The 26,909-nt window shown below is 41.8% G+C and overlaps 1 protein-coding gene across 1 annotated transcript; it reads left to right on the plus strand.

Annotated features, from left to right (window-relative positions):
• The first annotated feature begins 6,860 nt into the window (after positions 1–6,860).
• slc43a1a (solute carrier family 43 member 1a) lies at positions 6,861–26,273 on the plus strand. Its single transcript, XM_030062745.1, has 15 exons — positions 6,861–7,046; positions 11,614–11,774; positions 12,236–12,428; positions 13,782–13,837; positions 14,299–14,375; positions 20,650–20,742; positions 20,940–21,073; positions 21,243–21,370; positions 21,612–21,758; positions 22,336–22,371; positions 22,563–22,698; positions 22,969–23,098; positions 23,214–23,287; positions 24,002–24,125; positions 24,711–26,273. Exons 2-15 carry the CDS (start codon positions 11,621–11,623, stop codon positions 24,906–24,908), a joined length of 1,680 nt encoding a protein of 559 aa, XP_029918605.1. The 5' UTR covers positions 6,861–7,046; positions 11,614–11,620; the 3' UTR covers positions 24,909–26,273.
• Positions 26,274–26,909: the final 636 nt, after the last annotated feature.

The following is a 26,909-nucleotide window of genomic DNA, read 5'->3' on the forward strand; positions in this document are numbered from 1 at the left end:
TTGTTTGCAAAAGGCTCTTACCATGACAAAACATTTCAGACATGCAGCAAAAGCACATTTTGTCACCGCCCAATACAACTTGCAGTCAAGCGACATAATCCAGCCACTCACTCACTTCATACTCAACACCAAAATGCACCATACCCTTTTTAGTCTGAGCAGTTTCAACCTTACTTTTTCCTGTGTGTCTTGCAGTCATATTTTTGACAATTTACATAAAGCAAAAGCCAATATTTCCCTCAAACAACTCAACTTCTGCCCAAATTAGTAGATTCCTTCAGTCAGCTCTACTGTACTGTAACACAGCTGACAACACAATACAAAATACAGCTCTCAGTTTGAACAAGGTTCTCCTGTGAGCTACACATTCAAATGTGAACTTACAGTAAAGAATTGCATCCAAACTCAGAAAGACTTTGAGGTGAAATTTTACTGTATTGATGGCAAAAACTGAAATACGGTAAGTCACATACAGTATTACACAGAAAAACTCAAAGGAGTTGTGAAAAAAAAAAAAATACAGAATAGAATTTATAGGCCCCTTTTTTGTAGGTGCATACTGATTGATTGGTGAATGGTGATTTGTGGAAAGGGTAGTGATGCAGGTGCACTAGTGATTTCACAGTGACGCAGCTCATTTCTATCAGCTGTGAGCAGATGTTTTGCTTTTGACTACCACAGTGAAGTCAATGGAGTCAGGGCCGTGTAAATGACACATGTGAGAAGTGTTGTGCAAAAGAGCCTGAAAAATTTGTGAATCCAATGAAAATGTATGAACACATTTGCAAAAGAAAACTTCTGCTGTGGTTTGGAGGTGAAGATGACGACAAAGTGGATCCCAGTTTCATTATACTGGAAAAAGCGAATGAAAAAAACTGTAACAACAGCAAAATCATTCATGCAAGTCTAGATTTTCATTATCTTGTCTCAAAAAATCCGGCAAACTGTACATTTTGAAGTTGAGGTGATAAAAGAGTGTCTTTTGATTCATGAGGTTGTCAGTAATTGAGAAAAGCTTTCTGGGATTTTTATGATTTTTAAAATCAACTTTGAGGAATGTGTTTGTCTTGCATTTCTAATTGCTTTGTTGGAGAGAGTGAGCTGTTCTTTAAAAATGTCACAACGGACTTGCAGCTTAGTTTTTCCCCAGTTCTCAATGTTGGCCCCTCTGTAGATTTAATCTTCTTAAGTGTTTAACTGGTGCTATAGCAACAAGGGTAGTCTTTAGCTCATTACTAAAATTGTTGACTAAATCATCTCAAGAGGAAAGAAGGATCTGTAGGGGTATGTTATTAATATGATTTATGAAATTTTCAGCAACTTGTGAGCTGGCCCATTAACATATTGATTAAAATCCGCAGAGCTTAGGAAGTCAGCAGCTTTAGACTCGGCTGCATTATCCACATGTAGATTAAAATCACCTATGTCCATAATGTTGTCATAACTGATCCTGACAACATTTCAGTGAACTCATCTAAAACTATAGGACACGGTTTGGGGCGGGGGGGGGCTGTATATTGCTATATTGAGCACAGGCGGGTGGGACTCTAACAGCACAGCATGAGGTTAAAAGGAGCAAAAATCACCAATAGAGACGCCCTACAGTTTAGGGCATCAGCAAATATAGGGGTAGTCCCATGCCTTTTTTACCAATAAGAACAGCAGGTTTGTTGCTATTTAATCAGTTTTCTGTTTAAAACATGGGAGTCATGTTTATGTTCAGATATTAATTTATTAATATCTGAACATCTGAAAACCTTACTTCTTAGTGATCCAAAATGTAGAGGTGCCATATTCCTTTTTTCCCATGCAGTCTTAGTTTGGAACATGGAAGATTTAATGGGATGGAGATCAGATAATTTGCAGTTATACCATGAGTTTAGCTGAGTGGATCACATGTTGACTGTTGCCACCTGTAACTGGGATGAAATTAGACTGAAAAAACAGCCCGACTGGAAGAATTTCGGGAGTATTTGTTAAGCAGTCCAGGCCCCATGTCAGGCTATAGTAACCACACAAGGTAAATGACTTGATTGATTTTGTTTTGTTGGCATGGGTGATGTTATTACCTTGTGGAGGCATGATCTTTCTCAGTCAAGTATTACAGTACAGTGTGTAGGATGGAAAAATCCATGTTTGACGAGAGACAGTGTGCACAAGTGAATTGCACATTTCCAGAGACAAGTGAAATTTCCCAACTGTGATCACATATGTATCACAGTATTATTCCTTTAGGTCCTGTTCTCCTTAAAAGGCAAATCCAGCCATGAATCAGCAAGGTCTTTAAAATCCCTCAGTTTCACATCTTGTTCTTTTGCTCACGGCGTTGTACACATGAACAAAAACCGTCTATGATTCAGACTTCTGTGGTAAACAATGTTGAGGATTTTTTTCCATGTCTGCGTGTAGAAATGTGAAAAGGTATAAGTGACTTCTACATTGTGTAGTATTTTTTCACCACATAAAATGATCATTTTCTGGGGTCCTCAACTGTAACTATTGGCTGCTTTCGATCCAACTTCATGGCCAACAAAAAAGCACAGACTCACAGCAGACCCCAAGTAAAAAAACAGGCTTGCAGGATAGACTGGTGACTATAATTGTAGGAGCATCAGTCAGAATGCCAGAAGAATGAACGTCCAAAATTAAGAGTTCCGGGAATGGTGATTTATTATTACACACAGTAAAAAAAAAAAAAAAAAAAAAAAAAACAGACATGCATGGGTTGGTGAAAAGTTGAGTATGAGGGTCAGCATTCATGCACAGAGTCAGTTCCCAGATAGCAAAATGTGATTGAAACAACGTTGAAACATGGTCAGGCAGAAATATTGAATCCATGTTGAAACCCGAGATCGAAATTATACAGGAAGTGTCTCCTAGGTTTGACGTTGAATAAATGTTGGATTTTCAACCACAACTGACACTGAATCAATGTTGCTTCAACCAATCATCTAAATGGGAAATTTTAGTTGATTATACATTGAAACAATGTTATTGAATCAATTGAACCATCATCTGATTAGGTACATGTAAATGTACATGTACATTTTAGCTGATCAAAATGTAAATGTGAACGGACTGCATTTCTATAGCACTTTTCTAGTCTACTGATCATTGAAAGCGCTTTGTGATGTTTGCCTCACATTCACCCATTCACACACACTGATGGCAGAGGCTACCATGCATGGTGCCTAGCTGTCCATGAGGAGTGGTGAGGGGTTCAGTATCTTGCTCAAGGACACTTTGACACACTCTGGAGGAGCTGGGTATCGAACCAGGAACCCTCCGCTTACCAAACAACCACTCTACCTCCTGAGCCACACCTCACTCACAACCTTCCATATCACGCAGAGCCAGCCTGCTTGCCAATGTCCCCGCCCCAAGACTATTTACAATATAGACTCAACATTGATTCAGTGTTGTCCATTCAATCATTAAATTCAATACAATGTTGATTCAACAATATCTTTTCAACCTTTCATCTTTTCATTGATCATTGAACCCTAACCAAATGTCAACCAAAAAGTCACTGGTCAAACATTTTTGACCATGAATCAATGTTGATTTAACAACTTTTGCTATCTGGGTTACCTTATTTCCCTCTATGTGTCTGAACCAATAATAATTCACTGATTGTACACATCAGTACATCAGTGTGATTATCGGCAGCAGCATTGCAAAGTGAGCATACAAATTTTTTTTTTTTTTGATGAACAGGCCCTAGTTCAAACCCCTGTGAGAACAGACATCTGCCCTGAGCATACCACTAGCTGTGTTCCAAAAGCACACCACATACTAACACTAAACAGAGCCATTGTGGGACAGTATTGTGCAGTGACTACAAACTCAAAATAATGAGCCAAATGAGTTTGGATTTTGACATTCTTGTGTATGTTGCATTTTCATACTTTCACACACACTCAAAACTAGATTAGAATGAGTATGTAGTATATTTTTGGGAGATGGCTACTGACTCCTAAAGGCTCCATACCTGCTGCTCTCTATCTGTCCCTGACCTCTGACCTCCCTGTGAAGGGGGAATTTCCCCTTGTGGGATTAATAAAGTTTAACTTACTTACTTACTAACTTAGATGAGAAATTCCCATAGTTCATTCTGTGTGTGAATTAGGTTTCACCCGTTGAAAGTAGAAAAATGTGGTTCTAAAGGATATCCATTATGCATCATTAAGCATACAGTGTGTAAAAGTGTCATTATTATTATTACGCAACCAGTGGGAAATATAGGTTAAAAAAAAAAAAAAAAGAAGAAATATGACAAAGAGTCATATCTTTAATGTTTGAAGAATTCATCACATTGACATGAGAACAATGTGGATGGGATGATGTATGTCTTTTGGAGTTTACTTTGCCTTAAGAGAAGACTGTCTTCATCCTGTTTGTGTAATATGTGGAACACAGCCATCTGGCACAAAGCGCTTTCAGACAGTTGGACACTTTATTGCTCAGAGCAGCTGACTCCCTGGATTTCCCTCCAGTACTCCTGCTTGGCCAGCAGGTGGAGCCGTGGTTAAAGATACCACACTACAACATGCAGGAAGGTACCAGCAGCTCCAGGCGCTGGTCTGCAGCACCCACGGCTTTGCTGGCATTCATTATAGCCATCTAGCCATCTTTACACTTTTGATACCAGCTGAATGCAGTTAACTAGCTAGTAGGATAGAAAACCAGCAGTATTTTGTGTGCTGACAATGTGAACTGAGAACCTCTGCACGGCATCCTCAAGTTTGTTTCCCACAGTATGTTGGAAACCAGGATAGGCATGTTTCCAAATGTATAAGGAAGCTGAAGAGCGATATAAAATGAAACATTTTTAAAATTAAACAACACCAACAACAACAAAATAGCAGCATTTGCTGATGAACAAGATACAATAAACTGGAATACTTTAATACACAGTTGTAAGTCATTTCTTGTTTCGAATCGATCTGCACATCAAGTGCGCTAAAAGTTTTTGATACTGTCTGGAACTTATAGAAATAAACATCAAGATGTAAACAAAGACACCGGGCTCCAACTACATTTATATTTAGACTGAAGATCTTACATAAAGATATATAGTGTTATTGTTTATCTGACAGGAAGCTTCAGCAACACCTCTGAGGAACACTGCAGGGTTTTGCAGTACAAACACATGTCAGGTAAATAATAACAACCTATATGTCAGAAGTTATGATATTAAATGTAGATTTGCCTGGCTTTACATTTTAAATTCAGCTTCCCCACAGCGAGTTACGTATAACACTGTCAGTCTGATTTAGAGTTTACCTGACCACCTGTTCACATGGAACAAAAGTTCATGTCCAGCTGTGATGGTGTGACTAGCAGGAGTATCATTAAACTCTGCTTCTAACCATGCTAAATTGCTGTGGGGTCGAAATTGAAAACCGGGCATTTTCAGGGCCCAGTGGGGTGCAGATTTTCCTTTGTGGTGCTGGCCCTCTTGCAGCTACAGTACATTACACACAAGCCCACAAGAATGTGGCTCATGCTTTTGCATGGCAGCCAGAATTACGCGAGTTCAGCTTTCAATGCAAGAGCCTGATGAAGATGTGGGAAATTAAGCTGATGTTAAGATGTCAGGTTTCTCTTCACCATTTACCAGACCTGAGTCCCCTGTTATCTGAGAGACGATATGTAATTCTGCAAAACCATTACAACTTAGACATGACAAAGATTCACATTAGAGTGAAGTCTACTGAATCTGGGCTTTGAATGTCATATCTAGGCCTCCCCTTTAAAACACGGGTTTCATGGTTGTGGCAATGCTGTATGTCAGGGTATAAGTTAGTATTTTTGCAGAAAATCTTATATTTTAAGCCCTTCAGGTGGCATTTAGATCCAGCTGACAAAAACACATTGAGTCCAGGATGCACATTGCACGTTGTCAGCTGAATTTAGACTCAATCACCATTTCATCTCCTTTTCACCTCCAATTTTTAAATTTCAGCAGCGACAGCTTTGCGTCTTTGTAGAAATTAAATATTAAATTAAAATTATATATTTCAATATCTCTGAGCACATACACTACCTTGATATTGACGTTTTGATTAGGATTTAGAGAGTGGTGCTTTTGTATGATATTTACACAGAAAAAGGTTTTGATAAACAGCTATTACTAAAGTGGATATGATGGCCATGCAGGCAGAGGCAAATAATGAAACAGCTAGAGCTAAGTTTAGAAAACTGCATCCCTCTAAGGAAGCCTTTAAACTTGGAAAACACAGATGCCATATTATGATATTATGTAAAATTCCAGATAATTTCTACCCTCACATACAATATCAATGTATCATTAGACCCAGCCCTATTCTGACAGTACACTGACTGAGTGGTGACTTCATTTTATAACACTGAAATAAATAAAATATAACACTAAATATGATACTAAAAAAACGACTCAAAAGTAATTAAGTTGTCATAATACATGTTTATCAGTGATATGGAATATTCAAACTTTTTTGATGTGTTAGTAAATGAGATTTGATTATTTCTGATTATTTTACCGTATTTCCATGAATTAAAGTGTGTGATTTTGTATCACATATTTGTATGCAAATGTAACAAATGTTTTTCAAGGTTGAGTTTGGATAGAATGAGTGGCATTTGCAGGAAAACGTGTGGAGGAGACTGCCAAGCCTCAGCAGGCCTTCATGTTGCATGCAGGCTCCGCAGGCAGGCTGGTAGGCCTAATATAAGGCCGTACAGTGACTCTCCACCCCCTCTCCGTGAGGCAACAAGAGGGAGGGAATTAGAAGTCAAATTAGCAGAAGAGGGGGAGTTTGTAATGAAAGCTGCGAGAGAAAGAAGTGTGGAGCCACAGAGTGACTAACAAGAAAACCTCAACGAGAACGCGCCTCGTGGAGGGAGAGAACCGCACGAGCTCTGAGGCTTTGGGCCACACTTTCACTGCTTGTTCATTTCCAAAGCAGCAGCCAGCTGTGCAAGGGCTTCTGAAACCTCCTTTTGACAGAGGTTCAAAGAGAAATATCACAACAATTTTTTCCTGAAAAGGCCCTAAAACTCAAGTAAGTCTACTTTTGTGTACTTTGAACGTGCCGGTAGTGTAGTATTAACAGTTATGACAGGCCGGAAAAGATAACGTTATCAAAACTGAGGAGAGCGGCAAACTGGACCAACCGGCTGGAGAGCACTCACACGTGGCATGAAACTGGGAATTTTTTAGTCCCTATAGAGCCACTAGAGATACCCAGCTCTACATACAGGGCGTTTCTAAACACTAAGCTATGTAACTCAAGTGTGAGGAGAAAGTTTTGAAACATTGTTTTATTACAGAGAATGAAAGCGTCCGTAGAGGCAACAAATACTGACTAATTAGTCGACTAGGCTAACCTGTGTCTCCCGGGGCGGGCTGTTTCGGAGCTGACCGCTCGGCCACTGTCCATGCTTTTACAGTATAGTGGAGATAACCCTATCTTATCTGCTTTACTAAATAATGTGAAAGTATTCGTAAGAGGAATAAGCGATTCATGCTGTTCTTTTGATTTAATTCAGAGTTAACCGGTGTTTTACGGTGGTATTTAGGCAGTTGGGCATACGTTAAGCTCAGCATGATGAAAACCTGTGCTGCCTTCGCGGAAAGCTCGGACACAAGACCTCGCCGGCCGCAAATTAAGAGCTGTTCATTCTAAAGCTTTTGCTCAAAAATAATAATACGATGCAAGGGAGAATGATGAGAAGGCTTTTTTTTTTTTTTGCTGCTGCTGCTGCTGCTGCTGCAACATAATTACAGTGACAGCTTGTGCGTCACTGAATTTAACTGATGTTTTAATTGAAATTATTTGGCAACAGTGCTTTAAATTATTTATAAATCAGATGTGGACATCTAGACATTACTGGTATCATAGAAAAGTGGTTCTCAATTTTTTCGGTTCATGACCCCCTATAACGAATCAGTGCCTACTCACAGCCTCCTGTCACAGGCTGAATATGCAGAAAAAGAGTAACTTGAAAAAAGCAGGATAATTCTATATTATTATTATTAGTTTTGTTGTTGTTGTTGTTGTTCATTTACCTTTTAATCATCTTGCAACGCCCAAAAATTATCTCACGACCCCCTGGGCGGTCCCCACCTCCAGGTTGAGAACCACTGTCATGTAAAACTCATGACCATATTTTTCCACTTTGTTGTGTCTGTGTGCTTCTTTTATATCCTGAAGATATTTCAGACAGACTTTGAACGCAGCACCAGACTTCCTCTGGGCTCTCCCCATTAGGCCAGGCTCACCATGGCCACCCCACAGTGACGGTAACCGGAGAGCAGCTGAGGTCATGCCCGGGGAGAGACAGCTGTCACCCGGCCAGGCAGCTTCAGGGGTTGCGTTTTTGGACTCCTCGGGGAACAGAGGCTCCTACAGCGAGTCGTTTATTTATTTGAAAACTTGTGAGGATAAAGAGTTTGCCCTGCATCCTTTGTGTCCTGCAGAGGTTGATAAACACGGCTTTTCAAGGTCAGAAACTTCCCCCCAGGGAAAAAAGGAGTAGGAATGGGAGCTGCAGAAAAACATAAAAGAGAGCAGGACATGTGATAAGTCGAATGTGTCACAGTCTACTTATCATATGGCACCAAAAACATCAGAGTGGGTTTTTATAATTATATAATAAGTCAAAATGTTGCCCCCACACATGCCAAAGCACAGCACTACAATAATCAAGTAACTCATGGCAACATTGCATCATGCAGGTATTCGGCTTCAGGAAGCCACTTCCTAATATGGTGCCTCTCCCAGTGCAGACTTCACCTGTTCTCTCTCTCTCTCCCACCCATCCAAACCCACACACTTCACAGTGTTATGACAGGGGCTCACAGCTGCCTGCTAACCCTAAAACACCCGCCTCTTCGTGTTCTTGCTTGTTTGCGAGTCTCTGTTGTGTGTTGACCTCCCCTACGTCACATCAGCTCTCTCTTAATGAAGCCTTTCAGGGTAGGCGCTGAAACCTGCTTTCCCATGCTGCCCTCGCTTTACTCCTTCTAAGCAAACAGAATATTTAGTTTATGATAAGGACAAGGAAATAGGCAGGAAATGAAGAGAAAGAATGTGTGATAAGCAGATGAGGAGGCACAGACAAAATGAAAATCCTGACCGTAGTTGCTGTGTGTGTCTTGTATCATTCCACATGGCCATGCCTCCTGAGCTCAAACAGGTTACTGCTACACACCGTAGTAACAGCATACCATGCCCCTCCTGCACACACACATGCACACTCACACACACACACTGAGTCGCCATGACTCCCTGGCTTTCACAACATTGTCTGTCTCAGTTGAGTGCATGAATGATCTCTGTTGAACACTGCTGACCTCTGTGATGACCATGAGTATGTGTACACTTTGTGTGTCTTGGTTCTGCAGCAGCAGCCACTGCACAACAAATCCAGCCCATGTGACAGCAGCCTCTATACTTAGGCCTAGTTAATGGGCTGTGTCTGCTCTGTTTGAAAGGCCATTCTGTCTGTCCGACCATATTTAAATGGATCACAGCTCGCAGACCTTCGTTTTCCACAATGTGGGTTAAGAGTAGTCCTGCGCTGACACTTTTTCTCCTACCTCTCGATGTGTTGTATGTGAAAGGTTAATAGTGCACAAAATGCCACAGCTAGGAGAATTGGACTTCAGCCCACAAAGGAGGATTTCACACCTGGATTTAAGCACGCGGTCGGAGCCACTTGGCTGTGCCAGCACACTTATTCACCATAATGCAGACATCCATTTGTGTAGTTTAGTCTACCGGTGGGGGCTATGTCTGAGTTTACAGCACTGATTTCAGTGAGCTCCAATAGTTCATGATTTGTTAAAGCAAAATAGTTATTTAAGAGACCATGATTTTTAATTGGGAGTGTGATCAGGTCTTGATGATATAGGAAACCAAATTATTTTACTATGTCTATCCCAACTATAAACATCTTGTCAGTTTACATACATCAGAGTATGTGCTAAAATAAATGATGTGTTTCAGTGACAACATAATGATATTTTGTGATTATTAAATGTGAAAACAGAAATTGCAATTGCAATTGTAATTGCAAATCACTGACTCCTAATTGTGCAGCCATACCCAGCCTCTTTATCATAAGACAATGTATTGTTGTGTTAATGAATAGCCTAATTTGGTTTGTTATAAATTTACAGGGTCGAGTGGGTGAGCGCCTTTAGCTCTGTCAGCCTTTGTTGGGAGCCGAGTGAGTCGTGTGTGTGCAGAATGGGCTTCCTGCGTGGAGTGTCAGTTACAAAGAAATCCCCCCTTCTTCAAATGCTCTTTTCAGCACAAAGGGAGTTCAGTGGGCTGTGGCTAATCACATTACACACACGCTTCATGAGCATATATTCAGACATAGGGGCTTGCACACAGACCCAGGCAGATCTCTCCTGTTAGATCGTATTGCACACAAACTTAAACACACACACGCACCGAAGAGGATGCCTTCATAAAGGTCCATTGAGAGCGTTTCCTGTTGGAGGCCTTGACTCCACCTCTCCTAGCCCCCCTTCCTTCTTCAAACCAACCGGCTGAGGCTTTTTCCCCTCTGTTCTTCTCCCCTTGATTGAACGGCGGGCTATATTTGGATTTTTTTTTTTTTTTTTTTTTGTCTTGTTTAGATGTTTTCCAGATGTGTGTGGAAGAGTGTGTGTGTATCTGCACTTGCTAACATGGTCATGACTGGAAGAAGCCAGTTTGTTGATGTTGGTCACTAATGTCAGAGGATACGGTGACCTGTTCTGTGTGTGTTTGTGTTTGTATGTGAGTGTATTGTTGATTCAAATGTGTAAAAAAAACAGACATCCCTTTAAAGGTGGTCATGACTGGCCCGGGGCTATTTGCCAGTCCACATCAGAGGTTATAGCAACCCGTTCTCTAAGTGTGTGGCGGGGTGTTTGTTTGTGTATCATGTGAAAACAAGATGCATCATCACTCAACCGTGATCTATTTATCACAGTACAACACAACAAAAGGCACGCGTGATCTCCCTGGTGCTAACATTCCACTGCATTTCTGTTGAAATCTGGTCAGATTAAGACATCATCCCTATTTGCCAAACAACAACAAATCTATAAAGTCCTCTGGGAATTGTGTTATATTTACTCTGATCCAAATAAAGGGTGAAATAGCTGCCCTGTTGTCAGAACAATGGCAGAGCAGACAAGAAAGTGATCGGTGGTTTGCTCAGTACAATGCAGTGAGGTGTCAGGTGCCCAACTGGGATTTCCAAAACAATGACTGGCTCAGTGAGCGGTGACGGAGGAAGCTGTCCCATCTTGTCTCAGCCAACTAAGTGCCGTTGTTCTAAAGGCTGGCTCATGTTTCTTAAATGGCTGCAAGTGCAGGAGCCATAGACATTTTTGGACTGGATAAAATTTGAAAATAAATATGAATAAAATTTGGAATTTCTATTCTGAAAGCCTGAGTAGTTTTTAATTTTCAGTGTCAATTTAAATGTTAATTTCTTTCTCTGCTGATAATTTACTGTCCCCAGTGCTCATATAAAATGTTTACATTTGTGTATCTTTCCAACCACATCTCATTTCTCGATGTTTCACTATCCCCCCTCCACTCCGTTTCCTCTCGTCCATTGCAGAGCAGCTATGGCGCCTTCTCTCCTCCTGGCCTATAGGAGGCGCTGGTGGATGGCAGTGACGGCTGTGATCGAAAACCTGCTGTGCTCGGCCGTGCTGCTGGGCTGGGGCTCCCTGCTCATCATGCTCAAGAGGGAGGGCCTCTACTCCCACCTGTGCTCAGGTATAGACCAACAGCTCCATGCAAATCACCTCACGACCTGCACCATAAAGTTTAACGTGCATGTTTTGGACAAGTTGCATTAGCTAAACACAGCTGAATATCTAGATATTGTGCATGTGTTGATATCAAAATTTAAATAGAAGCGTGATGACACCCCAGTTTCAGTTCCGTCTCCTCTGCGAGAGTTTGAAAAGCGTTATGCAGTTGGTCGAGAAAATGGAGCGGGAGTTGTCAAATCAGTCTCATTACACAGAGGTGAACTAATGTACCACATGTGTGATGATGTTCACCAGCTTTTCATTTTCAACCCCTGGAAAAATTTCTTATTCAATGAATATTACCCAGTATTAGCTCAATTAGCACCCCAGAAGATATGTTTTAGTGTTTGAATTATGTAACCCCTACACGTATACACATTCACTCACATACCTTGGCATCCCCCGCACCCCCCTGTATCACAGAGAACGACTCGGTGGTCGTGTCCCTGGGCAACACCTCAGGCGGTGAGGTGGAGGAGTGGCTCAGCTGCGTCGACCAGGAGGAGATGCTGAATCTGGGCTTCACCATTGGCTCTTTCTTGCTCAGTGCTACCACCCTGCCCCTGGGTATCCTGATGGACAAGTTTGGACCACGCCCAATCCGCCTGGTGGGCAGGTAATAGCCATCAATACATAAACATAGACTCATACTATGCCTTAGAATGACAGAACTAATGTGTCTTTTCATGTTCAAGACATCTCCAAAATTTCCAAACTTCATCTTTTTTTTCAGTGAAAAGGAAAGTTTTTGTCTTAAAGTGATTGCTGATTGTCCAATAAGATTGTCAATATCAGCAAGGTAGTTTGAATATAGGAACAAGGTGGATTTGGATTCCTGCAGAGCCATTAGTTCTTGATCAGCCATAGCTGAGAGGAGCAGTGTGTAAAAAAAAGCAGACAGATCACATTCCCAAAGTGGGAGGACAGAGATTGCTCCTTTCATATGGATGAATGAAAGTAGGTGTGGCACTCGTATGTGTGTGGTTTACTGTAGCACGAGTATGCACGTAGTGAAATTCTTGCACAGTGGGTGTGAGATGGTGGCAGAGGTGTAGACGTTACCAGCAGTATATTTATATATATGTGTGTGTGTGTGTGTGTTTGTGTGTATAGATACTCAGTGGCCACTTTATTAGGTCCACCTGTACAATCTAATACGATCCAAACAACTGTTCTGCCATAAAGTTTACTTTTCTGCTGCCTGTAATGCTCAGGTTTTGTTTTTGTCACAGTAATAGAGGTGTTCATTCAGTTCTGTGTTTGGCATTGAGCTCATAGTTAGTGCTGCTGTTGGACTGGACTGCATTTGATTGAGAGCTGTTTCTACTATTCTGTCCCCCTTGTGTATATAAAAAGGGAAGACAGAAAAATTAGAAACACTCAATATAAGATGTAGTCCAGTACAAGACCTCTGCAAACTACAACCTCAATAATAAACATACAATTAAATTTACACATTCTCCAAAATGTCAACAAAAACTGAACACTACAAACTTTCTTAAAACATAGAATTTATAGCAGAGCTGTTGCATTTATCTGCATTAGACTGTACACGTCTGCAGGGTTTTCACCTTTAAGTTCACAGACTAGGACCAATTGTATCAAGCATTTGACTAACAAAATATACAGACTGCTACATGTGTGTTCTTTGATCCATATCTACAGGCCACCCTGAGCAAACATAATCATTTATTCACATGGCAGTTTGACTTGCCAACGTGTGAGCTGTGTAGCTCCGACTTGTTAAGACACGGGGCTGTTGAACCACTCACAGTTGTGCCCCCGGAGTTTCAAATGTGGCTTCAGGGGAGTTGCCCTACTCATACTCAGCTTTCTGCCAAAGGCACCAAATCTAACCTGTTGTAGCAAGTTTATCCAATCTCATATCAAAATGGTATAATGGTATAATATGCAACACACTGAGTTAAAGGGTTTTTGCTTTTTTTCTTTGCCATTGTTTTCTTTGCAGTTCATGTTTCGCCCTGTCCTGCATCATGATGTCTGTGTCTGCCTACAATCCTGGTGGTAGGTACAAAGAAACACAAACACTGTGGTGATTTTACAAAGCATCAACTAGACAGCTACACAATATGACATACAGGAAATCTTCTTCACCACCTGTTTTATTTTTTGTTTTTCAAGGCCAGCTGGTAATGTCTGATAGAGCATCTCATTCTTGCAAGGATATTTTGTGGAAGATTTATTGTGTTATCTTTTTTAATATAAGCTATTTCACATTGTCAAAAAGGCTCGGTTTTGGGATATTTAATGTGAGAGCAAACACAATGAAAAAAGGAGAGGTGTTCTTTCCTGCTCAGGCCCATATGACTGGCCAGATGTTTCAGATATTTGTTTCAGGGCCTGGTTTGCAGTATTTGTTGGTAGAATATATACAGATACATGCACAAAATTAGTGGGAGAATGTTGTCATTATGGAGTATAAATAGAAACATCTATCTCATCTGTGTTCCTCCCCTTTTCTCCAGTGCTGTCAGCCCTCATCTTCCTCGCACTTTCCCTCAACGGCTTTGGAGGCATCTGCCTGACCTTCACCTCCCTCACGGTGAGACAGCAAACTGGCAGCAAGCACAAAAAGACACACAATATGACTCAGCTGCATTGAGGGGAATACACAGCAAGAGAGATAAAGAAGAGAGAATGAAATACTGTGTGTCAGACGTATTCAGTTGCTCCCCTTTGGCTGTTAACACAGGATCTGAATATCCGTTTACTGCATCATCAGTGTACTGTTGAAAGCTATTAGTTTTTACAGAGTGGTCGCAAGCTCACTACAGATTTCAATCAGTTGAGAAAACTTGTAAATTTCCAATGTACGGAGTGAGATTTTATCAGTTTTGGATTTCATGTGGCACAGCTGACATGCTAAACAACACTCCTGTCTGCTATCATGTCAGAGGAATTGTCTGGCATTCACGACACAATTGATAATGAAGTCAGTACTTGAAGTCAAAAACACACACCTTCAGCCAAAATCATAACATTTTTTAAATGCCACGCCAGATTTCAAGCCAAACACAAATAGAAAACTCTTTCTCTCTCCCTCTCCTTCCCCTTCTTCCTTCTCAGTCTTTGCCTTATTTTCTCACCCGTGGACACAAACTAGAGAATGTGAGAGACGGCAAACAAGTGCATTATTGTCACTTCACTGCAGCCTACGTTGCAACCAAGGCAGCCTCTCTTCTCTCTCTCCTCCACAGTGTCCCTGCTGCTGTCCGACAGGCCACAGGTCACCTTGTTAAATATGCACAGTGTCGACCAAACAGAGCGTTCTTTAAAATCTGCCTATATGTGAGGTCGTTCATACACAGAAGGCGTTTTTTCTGAAGGGCATTAGTCAAATTTCCATAGCATGCACATTTTGGCACACGGCTTAACGTGAAACCACTTTGCCATGGCCTCTCAGCAAGCGCTTTAGGACTTGGCCCACATTACAGGAAGAAAACTGCTGAAACTGAAACTTTTTTGCAGTTATGTAATACATATACCGAGAAATCTAACATTATTTTCCTGGAACAGAGGAGCAGAAAGTCTCTGGCAGCTAAATGATGCCGCGTGGCCTGGGCCTGTGTTTGTGTCAGCAGAGGGAACAGTGCCTTGTGTCAGGGAACTGTGTTTGTGTGTGTGTTGTCATCAGGCATGTGTTTTGCATGTGATGTGTCAGCTGGTACCTACATTATTTGGTTGGTTTTATTCGTGCCACATGCTGCTGTGTCTTGGCAGGTGTTTATTAGAGTGCTTTGTTTTGGTCGGTGTGTGTGTTGCAGTGTTTCCCCTCTGAGTCGCACATGACTTCAGTCGTCCACTTGTGTTTTGACCAATGACCGCTCCCAGCTCACCACACCCCCTGCCCAAGTTTCTGCCCACTCACCTCTACCCAAAACCTTCAAGGCTACCCAAACCCCCCCACCCCATCTCTCTCTCTCTTTCTCTCTCCCTTTTTTCTCTTCCCTCTTCACTTCCTGTGTTCCTTTCCCCTCCTCCTCTCTTCCCTCTTCCTGCTCTTTCCCTCTGTTTCTTCGCTCTACACAGCAGTCAGAAAAAAATCTCAAAGCAGAACCTTTTCAACTCGGCATGACTGTGCACACATGTGTATGCACAAATGTGTGCGTATGGCTATGTACACACAAGAACATGAACATGAAACAGATGTATAGATTTTGAAGGTCAAAGGTGAATATGCACAAATGATCCCATGGAAATCCTGTAACCACTCCCCCATGTGGTGCCATCGGTGGCTGTAGCCTGAAACAGAGGAGCATTCATGTTGTCTCTGTCTAAATGTATGATGCTGGTAACATCAGGTGAAAATGTAGCTAAATGACAAAGTATACAAAATACAATTCAATATAGTGACCTTTCCACATGCTCAGAAAAAAAGACATATTTGTGTGCATGTGCACATATTCATGGAACTTCACTTTCACATGAGTCAGCCTTTCTGTATGCTGTCTTTCACACACGCACACACACACACACGCACACACACACACACACAGAAACCCACATGCAAACACAGACAAGTCCTGGCAGCACATACAAACATAGTGACGCTCACCTCTAAACAAATTCTTGGGAATGTGGACATGTGGATGGGAATTTGTGCGTTGGTTTGCTTCCATCAGTCCGCCCCTTTTCTACAGTGACACAGCGTACCAGCAGAAACCATGCAACACGAGGAAACATCAAAATTTCTGTCTCTCCACAACCTTGTTAGGAATGGACCAGTAACAAATACACACACCCACACACAAGCACGCACGCACACACACACACAAATACACACACACACAGTCCTCCTCTCTTGTATTGGTCCCTCTGTGACCTCTACCTCCCTCCCTCTCTCTCCTTTTTATTGGCCTGGTGTACCAGCCTTAACTGCCTCCACAAGGTTGCTGTTGTTGTCAGGAGTAAATGTCAGCTTCGACAAGGACACATCAAACCAGCTATAAAAAACATTTTGAACCTAGGTAATGTAACACTGTGTGACCACTGTGTGATTTCGAGCAGAGTAGTTAACTCCCACTTCCTCTGGCAGATGCTGTCTCTGTTCTGCTGCCACCGGTTTACTGCTTGTATATCAATACATAATATTATATGGCAAGTATTGATTAATCAAATACACAAATTCTTCCGTGGTTTGATCAAGTTTCCAGAAGCAACATCTTAAAAGTTACAGGCGGAGGCTGGCTACCAAAAAGTTGCTGTTTCAGATCCAAGTGAAAAACATTTGCAAATGACTGGGTCACACTGTCCCTATGAGTGAGTCACTATTGATCAAGATACTTCACCCTCGCATGACCGTATTGGCTGTCACCCAGACCTAAATGTTTGCAGCTGAATGGGTTTGCAACAGAACTTGGACAAAAAAGTAATAAACCCAAACAGTTGGCACAGTGAAAGTTTTTTTTCTTTTTCTTTTTTTAGAATATATCTAATGCTAATGAATAGGAATAATGCTGAATTCCAAAACTCAGCTGGACATGTGCATGCAACAGGATATACAGCTCAACGGCTCAAACCTGCCTTGATCAGTCAGACCCTCAGAGGACTCCTTTCCTCCTAACGTCACTGTGTGTGTATGTGATACACAATGTGTTTATGGTCTGCCATAAACACATCTGACTTACAGGATATGCATCTATACTTACCTACATGTGTTAGGGTAACAGCTTTGTCAGAAGTGCAGAGCCTTTATTTTTTTGGATGGTTAGCCTGACTTGGACACTGGTGCTAGCAGATACACAAGCAGAGATGCTTGTGTATGCAAGTACATACATTTGAATTTCATCATGCAAATACATTATAAGGGAGAAAAAAATGTGTAAAAGACTCTCATGGAGGAAGAGGTGTGAAAGGCCTGGTAGAAATAGGCTATAGGTGGAGGAGCGGTGACCCAGCAGTGACGGAGAATAAACATGGAGAGGAGTGAGTCAGAGTAGCGCTGAGTAAGAAATGTTGTGAAAGTAAGTGAAAATTACACATTGTGGTTTGAGGCTTCTGTTTTGGGTAGTTGAAACAGAGGTCATGTGATCGTTTGCCACCCTGTTCGCACAGGCAGTAGGATCTGTGTTGACATCAGGCCCATTAGTTGTGTATCAGAATGTAGCTGAGTTGGTTTGATGATTCCCATATTAGCTTATATCTTATGGATAGAGAGAAAGGGATAGATGTAGAGAGCCAATAAGTAGGGAGAAGAAGCCGGCGCTAATCAGCTGTGGTTTAGTGTTTCCTGCTGGGAACTTCACGGAGAGAAGAGCTGCAGCTGTGGCCTGCAGAGATCACAGTCAAAAACAAAAACATGGCTCTCCCCCCTTTTTTCTTTCTTCTCTCTCTTTTTTTTATAACCTTCTTTCTTTTTTTTATGTCCCCCTCTCTTTCATTTTCTGCCAATATATTCTACCTCCGGACTCACAGTCATTCAGTGCTGCATTGAAATGTCCATGCTCATTAGGCTACTATTCTGTCAGTTGTCTCAGTCATTCAGGCCTTAATTAAACCTAATGCTGAAGTCGTACGATACCCCAGTGAGTGAACACCGCAGGACTGCAACTTTAATTGATAAGTCCTGACAAGTAAATGGACCCAAAGCTGCCGCCTTGTGTGTGACTCTGTAACACCAGACGACCCCTCTGTTTGCCTCCATAACTTCACGTGTTTCTGTCCACTTCCCCCTGGCAGGGATGGCATGCAGGGCATTGCCTGCAAAGCCATGTGTGAAATATGTATTTTATGGGAACTGCCAGGACACAGTGGTGGGAATCACACCTGCTGTGGACACATGCACGGACACATGGTGTTTCCCTCTCTCTCACAACCACATGCATACACATGTTGCTTCTACTAGACATAGGCTGTTACCACTTGAAGCAAACATTAGCAAGCGGACACCTCGCATGGCTGGAATAACTTTGCTTTAACATTAGTAAGAGATGCAAACTCCCCTGTGTGCTCAGAGGGCCTACATTCCACAAATATCCACAGCCAGAGTGTTCAGGGACGGGCCGTGAAATATTTCGATTCTCAGAACCACTGAATGAGGACGGGTGTTCTCAGGGATGTTTTAACCTCTCCTCACAGCATCCTCATGAAAGCTTTTTTCCCCCTGTTTACCTGCTGTCCCTGCTGGTGTGTCGCCCTTGACGTGCCCAACATGACCTCGCACTGACCCTGCAACACATACACCAGTCTCCCAGCCGCTAGCTGTCAGCACCGTCTTTACACACCGCGCAGTGTCCAGCTGACACACACATGTCTGTATTGTCATGCACATACCTGCAAACATCTCCTGTCTCAGCCCCACGTTACACCTCACCTTTCCATCGGCACGAGAGGAGGCCATAGCAGCTTTAGGAATGTCTATATGAAGTAATAATGTTCCTGGAAACCTTTTTTTGGGAGTTATTTATCGTTCCTAACTTCCCTCCAGGGAGTCCCCGCAAATGCAGCAGGCCTGAGTTGTAGAGCATCACTGCAACATTTTAAACCATCAAAAGAATGTAGAGTTATAGACATTCAGATGTTAATTAAAGTTAAATAGTTAAACAGAGGGAAACAGTTTGAAATTTTGAAACAGGTATGGTGATTTGCTCTCCATTTACAGGTGCATGTCAACAAGATTTACAGCTCTTTTTCATCCAAGTGGTCATTACTCCACATGCTACCACAACCTGAACATCTACAAAGTTGTCTTACATTTTTGCCCTCCATCCTCCTTTCACAAAAATTAAAAGAACACAGTGTCATTAGACATTCATAACTGTCTAAACTGATAAAGTCATGTGCGGTAACATACTCAGTATAAAAACAGACAGTTCTGAATGTAGTTTGGGTTAGGCTGTTGCCCATTTTTCAACTCTTCATCTGTCATCCTCTCCAGCCTCAAAGAGATCAGAACAAGGGTGCGGAAAGTGCACAGAGCTATGGAAAAAAAAAAAAAAAAAAAAAAAAAGGACGCTACTAGGCGAACCCTGACCTGGAGGGGAGATTAGCGTACAGCAGCAGAAGTTTGGAAAACCACGGGTGGCCTGTGGAGAGAATAGTCAGCTTGTCATGCAAGCACACCTAAAATCCCAGACATGTGATTTTATAATCATGATTGACCCATTTAAATCTCTAATCAAAGGACACTGGGTGCACTGCTAGCACAACAGGTCATTGTTATGTTAGCTAAGCTCCTTACTACTGTAAATAGGTCGACCTAATATATGATTTGCTCTGTGCCTGGTGCCCATTACCCTGTCCCCTTTGACGTGTGTCATGCATGCCCCCGTGATGGGTCCACCATGCTCGGTGAAGTTTGTGTTGACTGCTGACTATGGATTTCCACAACATTAATCCTAACCCCACGAATTAGTGGAAATTGCAACAAAAAAAGGCCGTAGATGTGTATCTAAGTATAGCTTAGACTATAGTTGAACTATGGGGTCATGACCCAAAATAGGTCATGGCCTTGTTTCTTGTTCCTTCATGAGAAGAAAACTAATATTTAATGGGTGTGGGTTGCAGGGTGAGTCTATGGTTAGTTGCTGATGGCTCCGGGCTGCAACAGTACTCTTGACTGTGTGAAAGTATCCCAGCCTTGTCTGTCCTTCTCTCACACAGTAACTCCCTGCCCTCTGGTGGTCAAAATCACTCACTGCCACTGTGTTAAACCACAGTTAAGATTCAAAGTCGGTTGTGCTCACACAGTCTCAGTGTATTTGACATCTGACATATTTCAGTTGAACTGATTTAATTTGTGTGTCAAGTGTCACTGAGAATTTTTATATTTTTATAATGTCCTCTTCATTTCTACCTACCTCCCTCTCTCATTAAAGCTCCCCAACATGTTTGGCAGCCTGAGCTCCACCATCATGTCTCTGATGATCGGCTCCTACGCCTCGTCTGCCGTCACCTTCCCTGGAGTCAAGGTAGCCTTCAATGGTCCCATTATCATAAACTGTCATTAATACTGACAAAAGTGTTAGGGAACAAAATGAGTTATTTACTGAATAAAAGCACATGGTTACATTTCTCTTATATATCTGAAGTAGACTACAGTGTGGCTCAAACTGTATGTTCAACCTTGGGTAATGAGACTCTTCCTCCTCTTCTCTGTCCTTCCCAGCTGATCTACGATGCAGGTGTTTCCTTCCAGGTGATCATGTGGGTTTGGGCAGGTCTCGCTGCCTTTGTCTTTTTAAATTGCTTCATTAATTGGCCAGCAGAGGGCTTTCCGACACCTGATGAAGTGGACTACAGGTTAGTGTTGCTGCCAATGTTTTGTTTCATCTCACCACAGTCATATATAGCAGAAAAGTGATGCTGACCAGTGTCATTGCTGATGAAAACAAAAGCAACCACCAGTTTAACCACAACTTTGCAACCTCTCCCCTTTACCCTTTTGTGTGTGTGTGTGTGTGCGTCACAGTAAGATTCTGGCACTGCAGGACCTACCTGCAGGAGAGCAGAAGATAGTGGCCGAGAGACTCAGTCAAAAAAATGGGGATGTGCGACACTCCACAGAGAAACTACCTCAAGGGCCTGACGCTGCACCTAGTGAGTCAACATTACTGAACACACCCATCGAATTACAGCTGATATTAGTAACAAGAATTGTACTATTCCAGCATCATGTAGAAACCATTACTTATGTACTTATGTGTTACTCTGTACGCCCAAAAATATATTTTTTGTGTCCACCCAAAGCAATGTCTTTTTCTATATTATTTCACAAGAAGAAACTGTAAACTCTCTCTCCCTGTGTCTTCCTTTTCTTTCTGTCCTCTCTGTGTCTCAGATGCCATTCCCTTCCGCCGGTCCGTCTTCTCCCCCATCTTCCTGTGGAGTCTGGTTACCATGGGGATGTCCCAGTTAAGGATTATCTTCTTCATGGGCGCAATGAACAAGATGCTGGAGTTCATGGTCACCCACGGCGACCCGCACCGTGAGTGTCCAGCAACCGATATATTGCCATTACTCACTGAGTGATTTTGTTGTTGTTGTTATTATTTTGTACCGCTTTATAGTAAGACCACCCTTATAAAGGGTTTATGAGTGGTTTAGGTTATTCATTTTGTTGCAACCACATAGATCATTAATAAACAAATATAAACAAGTTACAACACAGTTTTCATCCATCTATGAAGGCTCACTATTTGGCAAGTTCAAGTTACCGCTGCACTGCGTCTCTCTGTTAAATCTCAGATCTTGCTAGTGTCTTAGTTTACTTTATCTTGACCCTTTACCAGCCATCCTCGCTATCTGCATCAGTGTATGAAAACTGTGTTATAACCTTTTTATAATTGTTTGTTAATGATTTATAAAGATTAAAGTATTTACAACCTAATTAATAAGATAATTATAAAACATTCATAAACCCTTTGTAAGGTTAGTCTTATTTTATTTAAAGTGGTGGCTGTTATTTTAAGTTAATTTTAAAGTTTATTGATAGATGGATATCTAGTACATTTAGCAAACAATAGAGGATTTACTGACTGAATGTCTGTTATTGTTTGTTTCAGCATCTGATGAGCTGGTGCTTAAGGCAGAGGAGAACGGTGAGTAGCCATATAATGTGTCTTTGAATGTGTGTGCATCTGTAATTCTGTGCATGGCTTATCCACCTGTGTGTCAGATGTTCTCCCAAGTGTGTGTGGGTTGGGGACCTCTCTGTGACTGATCTAAACTAAAGAGTTTAAATAAGTGTAATCGTCTAAGACTCCTCGTATGTGTTTGTGCTCTCACTCAGTGAGTTTCTACTCATCCATCTTCGGCACGCTGCAGCTGCTGTGCCTGGTGACCTGCCCTCTGATTGGCTACATTATGGACTGGAAGATGAAAGAGTGTGAAGAGGAGAAGAGCCCTGCCCTGAGCACAGAGCAGAAGTAAGAGAAAGCGAGAGAGAAGGCAGAAGTGACAGAAAGAGAAACATGGACGCAAGGAAAGTTGGGCGATGTAGAGAGAATAAGGGTTGAGGGGGGAAGGAGGTGAAGTAGGCTTGGGAGGAAGTGGATTTGAGAGAGAACATGAACAGAGGAATGCTATTCACCAACACCACAATACCAGACGGACACGAGTATGTGTGATGTGTCATTCTGCTGATGGCTGTGATTTAGGACAGCGGTAACACTCCGTGGCTGTCTCTGTCCCACCAGGCAGTCCACTGGACCCAAGAGAGACCGCAAGATCCAGAAGGTGACCAACGCCATGAGGGCCTTCATCCTCACCAACATGCTGCTGCTGGCCTTCGGAGTCTGCTGCCTCATAGACAACCTGCCTCTGCAGGTACACACACACACACACACACACACACGGAAACAAGGAAATTCTTTTGGGGTTAGTTTACCGTTCCAATAACAGAGCAAGATGAGTTGATTTGTTGTTCTTCTTCTTGTTCTAGATCCTGACCTTCATCCTGCACACCATGGTCCGAGGTTTCATCCACTCGTGCTGCGGAGGCCTTTACGCTGCTGTGTGAGTAGCCCTTTGACAATACAACGCCATCTGCACCCAAGAAGAAATAGGGAATTGTAATTTTGTCGCTGTACAGTTACAGAACAGGCCTCCTAAGATAAGATAAGATAAGATATTCCTTTATTAGTCCCACGGTGGGGAAATTTCACGCATCACAGCAGCAAAGTGGATAGCAAGATACGAAGCACAATTTACACAATAAACAGTATATACAGATAACAGTACCAAAGAGCAATATAAACACTGTAAACAAGGAATGAGCAATATAAACACTGTAAACAAGGAATGAGAAAAATACTCTGTGAACAATTTAAACCACAGAAGAAAAAAAAAAAAAAAAACTCAGGGTTTATTCATGTTGGATTTATATGCTGTCGCCTTGGTTCATTTTAATCATCAGGGTTCATTTAAGTCTGGGAGTCTTTTGAACATATGACCCAGAGCTCACAAACATCTCTCCAGCCCACACTTGACAACACCAAGTAACTGTGACTGAAAAACACACATTTCTTAACCCTGGAAAACTTGTTGTGCATAGTGCTGTCTGCCCTCCTTCCTCGCTTTCTAGACTATTATTTCTATGTTCTTAGTCAATAGCAATAATTTTTCATTAGCTCACTAGGTGTAATGTCATTACTAATCTGTAATTTGGCTTTCAGTTGCTGTTCTGAGATGATTTTTGTGTTCTAAATTAATAAATGGTGTCTTCCACAGCTATCCATCTAACCACTTTGGGACCCTGACCGGCCTGCAGTCTATGATCAGTGCTGTGATCGCTCTGCTGCAGCAGCCTCTCTTCATCGCCATGGTCGGCCCTCTGCACGGAAACCCCTACTGGGTGAGTCCTCACATCGATCTCTACACACCTGCTTGTCCGCTTAAACGTACTCAAGCACTCAGCTGGTTTCACTTTGGCATTAACGACGGGCTTTGTTTCAGCGTTACTTGTAGTTTTAGTTTACATTCAGACAGCACAATCTCACTGGGGTTCGCCAAACTTTTTGTCAAATCCATGTTAAGCAAATTTCCACCAGTTATATTAGAGTTGTACTAAGAGTTGTACTTCCAAACAATTTCCAACATTTCTGTGTTTGAGGAGTGGAAGTGCTGTGATAGTAAGAGCTGGGATGGGGCAAAGGGAGGCAAGGTTTATAATATGAATTAATAGTCTTCAAAGACCAAATGTGATTTACTATAAAACAACAGCTTCATTTAGCTGAATTAGGTAAATCTAAGCATAATCATATTTTGATTAACAAAAATGCAAAATCATTTCTTCTGTTTATCATTGCTGTAATGTTAATTTATATCATCTAGTTCATCACTAATATTTTCATCAGAAAATGAGCTGTAACACTCATCAAAACAACACAACACTTGACTGGTCATCAGTTCACTCTGTGTTACACTTTCTCTCTTCCAGATCAACCTGGGCTTGCTGATCTTCTCACTGGCAGGCTTCCTGCTGCCGGGCTACCTGTTTTACCACCGCAGACAGCTGATGAAGGAGAAGGAGGCCAGGGACAAGCAGGCCGCTGCCCAGGAGACTCAGGCGTTCAACCACGCCGAGGCCAACGGCTACAAACCCCACAGCAACGGCCACAGCGCCGTGGAGGTCTAGAGCTTCATCACAGAGCCGAGGATTGGGGAAACCGTAGAATATATTTTTGTACGTGCCTTTAAAATGAGCACCAGCAATGTAGTCAACAGTATATACGTTATTTTGATATTTCCATTTTTTGGGGGGGTGGGGGGTGGGCCAGTGAAGCAAACTTTGCTTTGCAAACCATGTGATCTCAGAGCGAGTAGGATGTCCTTTGTTTTATCATGACTCTGTCTTAGTGATTAAGGTGTTGTCGCGTTGCAGCTGGACTGGGAGAGAGGCTGTGTCATCATCATATGTTGCTGTTTTTTATTTTATTTATTTTGGTTTTAGCTCAACGAGCCAAATTATCATGATTTTAAAAGCCATAGGATTCACTCACAAGCACTCGCGCAAGGACACCTGCACGCAGCCTGGTGTGGCCTTTTTGTCACGCCAAGGCTTTTTCACGGTACTTGAAAGACTGTTGTATAGTTTTCAAAGACTTGTTACAATCATCACAATCCTCGCTAACACCAAAGAGCAGCACGTAGCTGTTAGAAAAGTTACATTTTCACCGTCAGCTTTGTTTCAGAAGTGCGCTTCATTAAGAAAACATTGGTCTTTGTGCAGTTTCTACTGTAATCCTCCCCACAAAAGCTATCATGTATATGGATGAAACACACGTAGCAGCTATGAGAGAAAACACATGTCAAACTTTGAATGAACAAACTGTTTGGGTATTATCAGCATATTTTAAGCTTAGACAAAGAGCTTCTGAAACTGCTCTCCTCTGTATTATCATAGGCCTGGTGTTCACACAGACACAGACATGCAGAGATAGGCTGGTTGTAGAGACACCATAACTACCTCTTCTGTTCCTTTTTTGTACTGTCTCTCTGCAATCGATTCCTGTGTCTGTCCCTTTCGCTTTTTATATTAGGAAACACTAATTTGTCGCCTTTGGCTGTGATTCAATCAGTACGTCATCATTTTCTCCTTGTGCATTAATGTTCCCAAGAGGTGAAATTTGATTCAATCCTCACATTTCTGGATTTTTTTTTTTTTTTTCAGTAGAAAAGGATTTTTTAAGAAATTTTACAAGGAAAGACATGACTGATTTTAAAATTCAGACACCATGTTTGTCAGTTACTGCTTTATGCACAGAAATGAACTAGTGTGTGTATAAAATATGTATTTAAGTGTCTTTTTGTACTATTTAGCTGCAGTAGTGTTAAAAAAGGGAAGCGTTTGTTTTAGTATTGGCAAGTTCAAGTGTATTTAGAGCCCTACACCACTGTTTACAGTCTCAAAGGGCTTTAGAGGCCCACAAGTATGCAACAGACGAAACAGGACGGCACCCCCTGACTTAATCCTCATAGCTGGCGAGAAAAAACTCCCCCAGCACACAGGTGGAAGAGTGAAAAATGGAAGAAATCTTGAGAAGGACCATAGAGAGAGGAGAGCTCTTCATGGCCAGACAGGTGTGCAATAGGTGCCGACCCAGTGGGCAGATTACCAAAGCAGACACGGTCTCATGAAAGAAAACACACTCGCAGACAAAATAAGGACAGCAAAAGCAGCAAAGGGGCCTCAAGCAAGGCAGGCGACATATTAGCAAATGTTATTTTGTAGTGCGCTAACTATTAATGCAATCCAGCTGATTTACTGTGTATTCTGCTTATGCAAATTTTTTTGTTTTTGTCTTGTTTTGATTTTGAAGTAAAAAAAAATCACCAAGTTCTTTTTTTCCTTTGTAAATAGAACTGATGTGTTTCTCTGTATTCTAATACATATTCTTTTTGCTTTACTATACATGGATGTGGCTTTCACCGAGAGAATGAACTAATGGATTCTCATGGCCTCATTCAGCCAGTTTCAGATAGTTGCCTTTTAAATGCTTCCTCCAAAGTAGTAACCAAACTGATCTCTTTGAGAAAATGTTTTATGCCAACAGTATGCAACAGTATTGTGAATATTTTTAGTGTGCATTTCTGCAAATGATGAAGTTTTCTCTTCACTCAATCCAGGCTGAGTTTC

This window comes from Myripristis murdjan, chromosome 10 (genome assembly GCF_902150065.1).
Source record: "Myripristis murdjan chromosome 10, fMyrMur1.1, whole genome shotgun sequence".
Lineage (NCBI taxonomy): Eukaryota > Metazoa > Chordata > Actinopteri > Holocentriformes > Holocentridae > Myripristis > Myripristis murdjan.